The following is a 12,803-nucleotide window of genomic DNA, read 5'->3' on the forward strand; positions in this document are numbered from 1 at the left end:
TTCAACTATTCTACGGATATAAAACATGAGATTTTAGCCATATATCTCTCTTCAAGCCGTTTTCTATAAGTATAGGTTATTTCTTTTGACTACAAAGTTTTCTCAACATTTCGTTTTGCTTCTAAGCCAGTTTAACTAGCTACGCAAAAGAATGAATAAATCAATAATCAGCCAACTAACTAAATAAGTACCTAACTGAGATAAAAAGCAACAAGGAGACCTCGATATTGCGTTCAACCTCGTTTCCAGTAAAACGTGTAAAGGAAAATGGCGGTCGTCCGAATTGAACAGCTGTTGACATCAACAGATTGAAACAATGCTTCAAGGTAACGAAAACAGAAATCTATTCGGAATTTTTTTGAAAATATTTCCTAACAATTGCCATTCTTTTTCAGGAAAAATTTGAGGGACTCTTACTTTTATCTAAATCCGAAAAGAAAAACAGAACAAAGTAAGAAATGGACAGAGATGTAATTGAATGAAAGTATCAGGGCTTCCAACGAAAAGGGGCCGGGGAACCATGGCCCCCACCTTTTTGAAAAAATAGAGCTTTTTTTATACTTTAAGGCTTTTTTAAATCCTCTCTTATGGTTGTTAAAGTCTACCTTGTCCCCCTCCTGCTGGGCCCTATTTTTCAACCATCGCCGGAACCAGGAGCCAGTGTGCTAAGTTTTTTGCACGGGGAATAATTTTATGCTGCTAACGAATTTTGCAAAATCATGTTGCAGAGTAGCAGGTTAAATGCTGCAGCCTGCAGGATTTTATTTTTAGATAGCATTTGTAAGCCTCGAGGTAAGGCTGTGCGTGGGTTTGCTCCCCTCTAGCATCGACCATTCTTGTATTCTTGCTGCGAGTTTATTGATTAAACCTCCTAATTTAATGTAGGATTTTTAGAGAGGTGGGATTATAAGAGACACAAGATTATAAGAGAGGTGGATTTAATTTTTCAACATGGTTTTTTTAAAAGATAGGGTTGATTTTTTAACATGTTCTCTGATGCTTTTTCACAGAAACTTTGCATGTAAGTTGCAAAGAATGATGCTGAAAGTTGGTTTGAAAGTTACACTGGTTGGTTAAATCATTTTTCACCCCTTGCTCTGATCAAATGAAAATGGCCCATTTGAGCATAGGTCATTATACAGCAATTTGAGCGACAATGTTCTTATTTGGCTCCCAACATATGAGAATAGATAAACTCGAATTTTGAATGAGTATTTTTGACTGACCTATGCTTATTGCAAAGCCATTGATGCTTGGATTAATCAATTTACAATCTAAAATTTCAGTCTCCAAAAAGGCCTAGCCCATGATGGAGAACACGATACTCTCACTACAACACACCTACTTTACCTAACTACATATAACTACAAATTATATTGGTTAACAGATTAGTAGTTTCGGCACTTGCAAGGGCACTTGAACAGCATGTTTTACTTTGGCTGCATGGCAACGTATTTTACAGTTAGTGATAAGACGGCTATAACCTTGGGTATATTCCATTTCTCTTGGAAACTAGTCAATCCTTTGTGGAAGATTGTCAAGAAGGGAACTACCCGTAGTTAAAAACATGCATGGAAATGCTTTATCTGTAAAAAGTAGCCTACCCAAAAAATATTTTGAACAAGTGCTGTACCCAAAAAACTATTTTTACCCATAATTTTTAATAGCACAGTTTCAGGAGCTTTTCGCTATTGGTTTTAGAAGAAAGCCCTTTTCAAGGTCATACCAAGATTTTCTCCATTGTTTTAGAATCATTCTTAACAGTCCTTCTTCATTTGGCAGCTTTCAGGCTACTGCTACATTAGCAATTTGAGTTTCAAGATTTACCTTGTGATTCAAGAAAATTCAATACAGTTCTCTATATGTGCTGGGGTTAGTTGAGAGTCTTTTAGATTCTCTTTTTTGAAAAAAATCTTTATCCTCTTTTTTAAAACTGTTTAACATTTAATATTTTCTTCATGTGCATGATTTAATCTTGGCTTGTTGACATTACTGAAAATCATTTCTGACAAACACTATTAAGAATTATGAAAAGATGATAAGTATGTAATTTTCCCCCTTTAAATGAGCCACTTGCTTGAATGGCAGTCTTTTGAATCTTTCAGTTGTTATCTTCACAAGGTTGATCTATTCATGCATTGTTGTCTAGAACAAGACCATTCTAAGTTGCAACTCTTAATTTTCATGTTTAATGCCATCCTCAGGCAGCTGTTGAAATTGGTAATGGCAAGTTTTCTTCCAGACAAATTTTCTTCCAGACAAATTTTCATAGTTCAGATTTGCGTAATATGGAGTTCTAACAATTTCTTTCTTTCAGAAGCCACCAGCCATGTTTCATATCATGCTTTAGAAACTGGCTATTCTGGGAGCTTAAAACTAGTTTCATTTAATTTATGATTTTGGTTTCAGTTTGTGTTTTTTTTGTCATGTAAAACTGGAGACATCCAATAGATGAATATCTTCAGGAGCAGATTAGTTTCCAAACGAGAAAGCCCATTCAAGATTATACATGGAAAATGGCTTGCAAGCTGTGGAACCGAAGAAATGCATGCAATAGGTATGTGTATGCATTCTCTGCAGGTCTTGATCAGCAGGATGCAGGAGATAAAGCAATTTGCTTGTCAATGTGTTCTGTGCTTGTCAATGTTTGTTCTGATGCACACAATGCATTCCCTAATTAGAAAGATTCTAAGATGTTTCAAAACCCTTTTATTTTGATCTCAGGGATATCATCTTTCGGTCGGACTGTGTCTATCCAGCTGTAAAAAAGGTTAATTTGCTATCCATTTCCAATTTAAGTCAGATTTTTATAGTAATTCCTTTTCAGCTATACAAATAAAGTCTACTTTGAATTTTTAAAAGACGTAGCTTGAAGCTTTTCAGATTATGATTGTAGTATGAAACTTTACCTATTGATTGGAGTCATGTCATTTTTTGTAGCCAACATAAAGCCACCAAATATTGTGGTATTCAGCAGAAAGCCAGATTCATTGACAACATGGAGGAGTCTTCTTCAAACTGTTCTATCTCAAGAAGCATATGTGATTTACAGTTTGCCCGAGAAAGATTTTGTTAAAGACTATTGGAAGTCAAATACAGTCATGCTGGTTTTGGACCAAATCAAGCTGGATTATCTCCAAAAGGAACAAGTTGATAGCTATGTTTTTCATGGAGGAAAAGTTTTCTCTCATTGTAGCACATATCCAGTTGCGAATGTAGTATCCAGTTTGTTAGACCCTGTTTGCTCTGATAAAACTGTACAACAAGGATGTATTTTCAGCTCCTATGATAGAGAGATTGAGTTTCAAGGCACTGTGGTAAATGAAATCAAGGACTCACTGGGTAAGCAATTTTCAAATCACTTTAGTTAGTTTCAAACCACAAAGATGTCCAAACTCCAGATCCTGTCAATACTTCAGTTTCTATAGATATAATTTCCATGAGCCTTAATCCCATGTGTCATTAAAAGGACCTAGTCACAATTTTGATCTATATAATTGGAAGAATGGCATCAATGGGAGAAAAAGCCATCATAACTTGCAAAAAATAGATACATATGTTCAAAGATGTTCTTTTCTACCAGTTCAAGAAGAATCAGTAAGAGCTTGTTTAATTTCTAAACCAGGCTGTCCACTTACCATTCATCTAGGCTCTTTAGTGTTTTAAAAGTTTTGACAAGCTGAAATTCTGTTTGATATCTTTGAAATTAAGTCTATGAGCTTTGCTATACCAGGCTTGAAACCAGCATTTTCTTCCTAACCCTTTTAATGTCCTTTTTTGGGATAGATTGTTCTGTCTAATTTATTTAAAAGCTTCTTAAAGTAATGCTATTTTTGCAGGAAGCTACACCATGAAAACATTGTGTAAAACAATATCTCATCAACATCCTGTTGTGAATCCAAGCAAGTTTGGAAATGGCCTTGTAGTTACATCTGCTATAAATTTCCAATCAGTTTTCAAGAATGAATTTATCAATGAGAAGGAACTTGGGGAAAATGGAAAGTCTGCACTAACTCTGTTGAAAATGGTCTTTGAAGCCCTTGGCTTGAAATGTCTCGATCCGGGTTCAACATTGAATATAAAACTGACGCCTGGGCATGTTTATGGAGACAGAAAGGTAAATATAGTACATATTTGCCTCCTTTATAAGTAAAAGTTTAATAAATTACAAATCAGTTAGACATTAGAAAGGTTTTCCTGCTTGTAAAATGCTTCAAAAATACCCTGCTTTAAAAACATCTTAATTTGCTTAAAAAAATTCATGCCAACTCCTAAACTATCCTGCTTTGCTCCTCCTGGATATGTATTTTCTTTAATCAGGCTATTTTAATATCTTCCTTCAATTGTAGATTGTTGCAAAATTTATTCCAGCACTTAAAGCTGGAATTGAAGAGAGACATGGACAACATAAAGATAAATCTCGAATTGTGTTGCTCGATGAGAAACATTCTGGATCAGAATTTCCTCTTGACGTGAAGCATTTTCATATAATAGTTCCAGATGATATAGGGAAAATTTCAAAGTCAGATGAAAAATTCAACTATGCAACTTACAAGTTCAATCTAAAAAGTGAAACCATTGGTAGACTCTTGGTTTACTCAAATGTTGTATCATCAACACAATCTATTGTTGACAGGTTTGTATATCTATTATCTTCCACATTGTTATCCTAAAATGATAGCGTGTTATCCTAAAAAGATGTTTAACATAAGTCCTCCCCCACCCTCTCCATGTTAGTATGTTAAAAAGGCCTTGTTGTAGTCAACTGTGATCTTTTTTAATTATATGATTGACAAAGAGTAGAAATAATTAGACAATTAAGAAATGGTATTCTGCACAATTGACCCTTCATAATTATCCTTTTTGGGGATTGGCAATTTATATTATTTGAAAACCACATAAGAAAGAAGAATGTTGAAGTAACAATCTTAAGTTCCAGTAGACCTAATATCCCAGCTTGTTTCCAGTATTATTTTGGACATTAATGTTGCAATCAGACATGATCCATGCAGAGTCTTATCAACTACAATTTCTTCGATATCATTTCCAGTATTGTTTCACTGCTGTCTGGCCCCAATGGACTAGTCGTTGTTGCAGGCCAACAAACTCAAGGAAAAGGTATTCAAATTTTCTTATTTTGCAACACTAGAAAACGTTATAGCTTTGTTTTGCATTATTTTTTTACTCTCGTCCTAAACGAAGCCTATGTTAGTGGACATCCACCAATCAGACAACGCTTAAAAATGTGCCTAGTTTCCTTTCTTCTTTATAGGACAACAAATCTGCCTTCAAGCAGTACTTATATTTCATACAGTAAAAACGATTATTGAATTTTATAGGCTGATCTCGATGTTTCCTTATTTTAGGTAGAGGAGGGAATGTTTGGCTTTCACCATTCGGCTGTATGATGTTTTCAGTTTTGGTACAGATTCCTTCATCATCACTTCTAGGCCAAAGGATGCCATTTTTACAACACATTGCAGCAGTGGCCTTTGTCAGATCCGTTCGAAGTAAAGAAGGTTATGAGGCATGTATGGCTGCTAAAAATAAGATGAAAAAAGAACCTTTCTAATATCTGAAAAAAATAAGATTATATGAAGTATGATCCTACAACCACAGCCAAAAGTCTTTTTAAAATTCAAAGGTGAACTCAGCTAGCCCCTATACAAATAGAAACAATACTGGGTTACTACATGATGAAGTAGGAAATGGTGTTATGTTTGTGATTTGTATGATCTTTGCCAAACCATCTACGTTTTTCCGGGGGGAAAGGGGAGAAGAGAACGCAGTATCCGGAAAACAAAATAAAAAGTGTGAATGGAAGATGTAAACAAGGCTGTTTGGGGTTCAGGTATTTTGCAGGTATTGAAGATGCATGAAAGATTTTGTCACGAGAAAATGAGTCATTTGTGGATGGATTCTAAAGCATCTTTTTGTTTTCAACTTAGTGTCAAAGGGGCTTCTTCTTGTTCCAGAAAGGAGTCGCATCTTCTCTTTTAAAATTTGAATTCACAAATTTGCCAGTTTGATAGTCCATTGCTGATAACTTTATGAAATTTATATCCATTATTGGATTTTAATTTTTCTTCTGTTGCCTCGGTTACAGGACATCAATGTGCGCATAAAATGGCCCAACGACATTTACGTTGGAGACAGCATCAAAATTGGTGGACTCATCGTTAATTCGTCGTATATGGATGGCAAATTTAGTGCTGTTATTGGTAATCTTTTTTAATCATTCGTTAAAATTACTTCTTTTGTAGGGTTTCAATACTATTCATGATACTTACAGGGTTCAATTGAGTACCCTGCTACATCTCTTCTGTGCAGACGCTAGTTTTTGTTCCAAAGGCAGTTATTCTTACAGTTCTAGAGCATGAACAACTTGATGATGCAGAAAGACAATGATTCAGACTTTCTTTAACAGATCAGTATTCTGCTAAGGACACAAACATTAACATTGAAGTTGATTTCTAGGTTAATTGCCTTGCAACATCATACATTTTTTTATGCTTTTTGTTGCTGTTCTGTTTTCCAGGTAACAAAATACGTATGTATTGCAGAAAAGGCAAATGCACAGACTGCCAAATTAATTTTTTTTGTTAACAGGCATTGAAGTGTGATGCACGCATGGAATTGAGTTATTGACAATAACTTAATCGATTTTCTCGTTATTTTCTGTAGTCTTGCTATTGCTCGGGCTAACAGGTGCTCTAATACCCCAAATAGATTTCTAGCAGCTAAAAGTCTTCAATATAGTCCCAAATATTTTTGCTCCTGTTCTTTTTATGTTACTTTTTTGTTTTGCAGGTATTGGTGTAAATGTCAAAAATAAAAAGCCTACAATTTGTCTGAATTCGGTAATAGATGAACACAATAAACAAAAGAACACTCATTTAGAACATTTTTGTATTGAAGAACTAGTGGCTGCCACGCTTTCGAACATTGAGAAAATCATGGCGGAGTTCGAAGAATATGGAGTCGAGGAATTCTGCAAAATCTATTGTAGATACTGGCTGCATAGGTACGAGGTTTATGTTCAACGAACGCTTTACATCAAGCTAGATTTTTTAATCCTGTGTCCAACTCACTTTCGTCTATTATCTAGGATTCATTTTAATTCTTTCGACCTCAAAATTTTTCTTCTCCTTCAAAAATTATTACTGTTACTTTTTTTAAATATGTACATTTGAGTAAAAGTGTAATCCTGATATCTTTGGATTCTATACGAGTAATTGCAATTTGTTTTGAAAAGTCCCAAGTGCTAGCCATTCTTTTTAAAGTTGGTTTAGCAATCATTTACCTCTCTTCCTGCGACTGGTTTTCAGAATTTTTCCTTTGTTTTAAGCAATCAAGCCGTCAAAATTGAGGCAGATGATGAAGAGGTTATTATCAAAGGCCTGGACACTAATGGATTTTTATTGGTGGAGAGCAAAGATCGTGGTTTCCTTTCCTTACAGCCAGATGGCAATTCTTTTGATATGATGAAAGGACTTATCAAAATAAAGGAAAGGAATTAAGGTATAAAAATCTATAGCTAATTGTCTATCTTTGCCATTATTTTCAGGCATCGTCTAAAGTCTAATATAGATTTTTGTGCGGATTATCCGCCGCATTTCCGCATCCAATATCGATTTCATCTTGGCAAGAAACCAGAAAGCTACAGAAATGTGGTACCCTAGAACAACTTTTTCATGCTTTGTGCCTATGTTCGAAAATCATGATCTCTAAAATGAAATGAAACAATCGTTTGATTTTTTCTTGACTAACTGCTTTCTTTTAAAATCTAGCTAAAATTTTTAAAGCTAAAATATTCCCAAGCTCTTCATTTCGTTTCATTCTATATTCATTACATACCGTGGCCCTATCAATTTTAGAATGCTAGATAAATAAATAAACGCGTACAAAAGTAGATATTATGGAGATAAATAAATGATTTGTCACGATATTGTAGCTAATATCGTTAAGTTTTGTAGCTTTATTTGAAAAATATTAAAGTAGCATAAAAAGTTTGTCGGGTAATTCATATAAATTTACCTTGATATACATCTGGGTGTTTATAAGTAGTCTTATAAGATATTCAAATATTGGATGCCTTGGTGCCTGCCTCACCGCTAAGATGCAGTTCATTCCAAATTTAGGGGGACTAGGTACCAAATCTCTTTCGATTTGTTGCAAGTTCCTGCCCTATGGACATGTGATTCGATACTATTTGGACAATCTGATGAATTGATGGATGTCAAAATCAACGTTGATAGCACGGTCACGACCTTGTTGCGTATTACTGACAACAAAGTCAAATTACTTGAAATGAAGTTGAGATGAAACAAACTTAGGTCAAATTAAAGAAAAACTTTAGAGGAGCAGCTGGTCTTGGTTGATACAATGCAGTTCATTTCCCATTTATTGTTACATTTCACTTTACTTAAAGCTTATTCAAACAATCTTTTGATGGTACAGAACTTGAAAATGGCTTTGAAAAAAGCAAACATACTGGATATATATAAAATTCCTAGCGTAGAGTTTTCGATCTATGTTCTGAAGTTTTATACTTTGAAGAGTGTCAGACGAAAAGCTTTAGTATACTCAAATGTTTGCTTTTTTCAAAGCCATTTTAAAGCTTATTGTACTAAAAAAGCTAGAATTTGTGCATCACTGCATGCGATATTTTTAAATGAATTTTAAATTTGATCAAGTAAGTCATTTCCCTCAATTTTTGAACGAGCAGAAAAAATGATAGCGTTTCTGTGTCTGCAAAAGGAAGAAAAAGATTCCAATTTTTTAATGGTGAAAGGTACTTTTCCCCATGCTGTGTCATGTCCAATATGCAACATTAAATACGTAAAGAAAGCCTTTTGGCCTAGTTAAATCATTAATCAGGAAGATCCAGAAAGAATTTTGCTTTTGCTTGACAAAATTTAAACAAATCCGACAATTTATTTTCGCTATAGTTTCTTGGACTTTTTTGTACATTTAAATTAAAATATCTCTATCTATGAATTTTCTAACATGTTTTAAAAATAAAACTGTACATAAAGCTTTGTCAAACAAAGTCTCTAAATGTTTGTTCCATATGGAACTTTTTGTTAGTTTGTACCTCAACTTCTTTTTCTTCAAGTTTTGAATGTTTCCCTAGGACGAATGATCTTTAATAGGTTGTCCGTTTGACCTAGCACATTCCTGTAACTGACACCATTTAGGAGAATACCACCTGAAAAAGAAAAACCCCAATGCACGAACTGCCCTATAATAATTTTTGGCCTGTATTGTGCACTCTTCCTGATTTTTGTTTTTCTTGCATAGCTGGATCATATTCTTCAGAAATGTAGCATCGCACTCATACCTCGTCCAACCAAACTTCGGCCCCTGCGGAGGAGAAACAGGAATCAGAATAATACTAGAAACAAGAGGTATATACATTTATAGTACAGCAAAAACTATTTACTCTATATGTTATTGTACTAATACATGCAACTGCGCGTACTGAATATTACCATGTAATGTTGTTGAATTTGAAGTTTGATTACCAAGTTGAAGGTTGATTTGGTTAGAATTATTGAAGCCTCACTTACACAGTCATAGCAAACATCATGTTTATCGCAGGCCTTCTCGAAATAATATGCATATGGGAAGAAAACACTCTTTAACGGAACACTACAGCCATCTACATAGTCATCTGATATGCACTTTGCATCAAACTGCACCACGCTGTAGCATAGCATTATTGCAACCAGATAAAGAACAGCTGCCATATCTTCTGATGCTCTTTGGCTGTTTCTTTAATAAAATATTTTCATAGATATTAAAATATTTGTTAATTCTTTTTTTACACTATTCTTTGGTTTTCAAGGGAAGGTCTTCTTTTCAGAGAGTCAATTGTATGAAGAGATCTTAAAAATATATTTTGATGTTACAGACAAACAGAAAATTGCGCAGTCAAATGTACAAATAATTTATAAGCGATAAAATGAGACAATTGTATCAATAAAGGAGTAGCTAAAGAGTTGTTAGTAAATTGATAACGTCAGGATTGCCAGTAAAGTCTCTTGAAAAAGTAAAGTTACTATGAGTAGTATCTACTTTGAGCTAAAATCACAAGTCTTCCCCAAAGCCTTTTTATGCATTATCAAATGTTTTGCAAATAGATTTTAAAAGTTGTTGAAGATGTCTTCCCAATTTTATTTTACTAAAATCTGTGATGGTGTTGGATCATTCGTATATTCTTTGATGCATGTCTCATATTAGTTTATTGGATATATGACAGTATTTGCAACCTAGATAACTGACCAGTGAGAGCATTATCATACCACTGCAGAAATATCCATTTCACACTAGATGAATGCAATGTCATAACTGCTTGTCATATCATGCTTGGTTCTAAGGGTAGACCTTTCATTCGATGATATCCAGTTTGAAATTTTACTTGTAATGAATGGAGTAGCTGCTTAAGAATGGAGTAATTGAGTATTTGCATATTGTCATTAAAGGTTACAATAATCTTTTATAAAACAAATTTTCTATACGAAATTTGAATTAAGAAACTTTAGTTCTCGAAGCAAGGAAGTAAGAAACAATTGAAATTTAAAAAATAATATTGCCATCAATATTGTTGACTGTTTGGCTAACACTTTAGACGCAATATTTGTGTCTCGCGTCATTTGTGTCAAGTTTTGCAAATTGTTCACAGCCAACTTCAAAAGTCCAATCTTTCGTAATGAAATGAAACATTGAAATGTTTTCACAATGAAATAAAACCTTCTTCCAGCATAAATAATTATGAAGAGGACCCCAAATGGTAAAATTAATGATATCAAAATTAGGTGCTGAAAATTGCTACAGCGTTAAAGAACTTGAATGCTGAAAGTGGAACCCAAAGATTGAGAGATTGTGTCGGTTGGTTTACCATGAGATTAGTCCATTGCCTGCAAATATATTTGGTTTACAAGGTTTTGCTTAGATCTTGGTTAGTGTCAAATATCTTCTTACAGTTGATAGAGGTTGTGACGTCATTACTATGTAGTTGTGATAATAATAGTGGAAACGTACGTCATACATCTTCAAGTAACAACGGCTGAATACTAAAAACAAAAAACTGAGCCATTTATTTGATAAAATATCAAGCATGGATAGTCAAAAATAGGCACCCATTGAAATTCTAACATATAAAACTTGATACCACGGTATGATTTCTATGATATATGAAAAATGAAAATGTTCTATGATAAAATGTGAGCAAGTCTCAGGACCAGGGCTGGACTTGAACCCGCTACCAGCGACTCTTCCACCGAGTTGCTCGTCATGAATTCAAGTATTGCCTTTGTCCTGGGTTAAAGTCTTGCCCTGGTCGTTGGTTCAAGTCTTGCTCTCGTCGTGGGTTCAAGTCTTCCCCTGGTGGTGGGTGCACTTCTTGCCCTGGTCGTGGGATATTTTTCCAAATACTTTTCTCCCATTGCTTATTACTATGTTAATGTTATATATCAATTATTATGACAGGCCCCTTAGAAAGTCCATTCATTCGTCACCTTGTAGTAGCTGAAACTTTATAGCCTAGATTTGTTGCGTAAAACACACGCTCTTGTGTAATACTATGCTTCCACGTTTCTTCCCTATTATTAAACTTTACAAATCTGTTGACTAGAAAACGCAATGGCGGTTTGAGAAAAATTTAGTAAGATCACGGGTTTTGGCGATAGTTGGTAACAGTTCTGTAGGGCAATTGAAAATTTGGAAAATTAAAACTAACCTTTCTGCTTTAAAGTTTCACAAAGATTATTTGTTTTGTTAACTTAGTTCAGATCTTTTTATTGTATAGAGCATCCATTGAAGCCTGACCATTTAAATTATAATTCGATAAAACGCTTGTTAATTGGTGTTTATTTCTTACTTTGAATGCATTCCATCAATTAAAATAAAAAAACTCCCTCAGAAAACGTTGTCATATTCTTATTCTTCATCAGATCAGGTCTTGAGGCTACATTCCCTCATCACAGGAAGCAACGCTCGGCCGTTGTTGGTGCATCGGCATACAAAATCCTAACCTTTGATATAGCTTAATAGACTCGAGTGCAAGCAGCTTAAAGTTCTTGGCAGGGAATGGACAAGAAAATTTCCCTTTCCCCCACCATAGAGCCGATGCACCAGTCCCACCTTAGATACTTAAGATATGAGAGGGGAAAGAGAAAACATGACTGCATTAAGAGACTAGTCTATCCTAAACGAAAAATAACAATAAACTTTGAAATGAATAGTAGTAAATAAAGAACATCGCAACGCGACGAGAATCAACCACAGCAAACACACAAATAAGTGATGGCTAATATTTTCCCCCCGGCATACGGGGCTTCATCAGAGAAATAAATCCCGTGATGTAAACAGGCCATAGCCTAATAGATAAGTATTAGAAGAAACACACTACGTTTGATATCAAAAGGAGAGGGAGGGACGGGAGAAGAGAACAGCGTGGAAACAGAATACCAAGTAAGCAAGATAATCCCGGCCCAAGCAATTGAATACACCCATCTGAGTCAAGGAACCCACACTTTCGTGCGGAAGCCCAAAGTACAGAACTCCTTTTTCCCTGTACTTCCCAATGACATCAAAGAAGCACATAAGGACTTAAATACCAAATTGAAACATGACAATTGACACCCAAATGAGAATAATACAAATAAGCTAAAATAAGAACCACTAGCTAAGTCAAATTCTACAACATCCCTCGTGAAATTAACTCTGATAAAATTTCATTTGATCAGCATTTAATCGGCTATTGCTTAATCTTCAATACCTGGTTTGTTTTCAATTGT

At 34.7% G+C, this 12,803-nt stretch overlaps 2 protein-coding genes across 5 annotated transcripts; one reads left to right on the top strand and one right to left on the bottom strand.

Annotated features, from left to right (window-relative positions):
* Nucleotides 1–199: 199 nt before the first annotated feature.
* On the top strand, nt 200–10,196 carry LOC135685686 (biotin--protein ligase). 4 transcript variants are annotated; one of them, XR_016144657.1, is made up of 12 exons: nt 200–326; nt 2,410–2,557; nt 2,941–3,342; nt 3,840–4,117; nt 4,350–4,636; nt 5,051–5,118; nt 5,367–5,527; nt 6,107–6,221; nt 6,811–7,024; nt 7,349–7,521; nt 9,304–9,410; nt 9,869–10,196. XR_016144657.1 is itself a non-coding variant. In XM_065201691.2 (12 exons), exons 3-11 carry the CDS (start codon nt 2,452–2,454, stop codon nt 7,518–7,520), a joined length of 1,803 nt encoding a protein of 600 aa, XP_065057763.2. In that variant the 5' UTR covers nt 224–326; nt 1,783–1,872; nt 2,410–2,451; the 3' UTR covers nt 7,521; nt 9,304–10,196. The 4 variants fall into 4 exon arrangements, 3 of the variants coding, with proteins under 3 accessions (XP_065057762.2, XP_065057763.2, XP_065057764.2); XM_065201691.2 differs by adding an exon at nt 1,783–1,872 and having other exon boundaries at nt 224–326; nt 9,304–10,196; XM_065201692.2 differs by adding an exon at nt 1,750–1,872 and having other exon boundaries at nt 241–326; nt 9,304–10,196.
* On the bottom strand, nt 7,521–9,752 carry LOC148958450 (conodipine-P3-like). Its single transcript, XM_089112854.1, has 2 exons — nt 9,573–9,752; nt 7,521–9,366 (listed from the first exon to the last, which is right to left on the bottom strand). Exons 1-2 carry the CDS (start codon nt 9,750–9,752, stop codon nt 9,133–9,135), a joined length of 414 nt encoding a protein of 137 aa, XP_088968980.1. The 3' UTR covers nt 7,521–9,132.
* Nucleotides 10,197–12,803: the final 2,607 nt, after the last annotated feature.

This window comes from Rhopilema esculentum, chromosome 15 (assembly GCF_057945365.1).
Source record: "Rhopilema esculentum isolate cy_ngs chromosome 15, ASM5794536v1, whole genome shotgun sequence".
Classification (NCBI taxonomy): Eukaryota; Metazoa; Cnidaria; class Scyphozoa; order Rhizostomeae; family Rhizostomatidae; genus Rhopilema; species Rhopilema esculentum.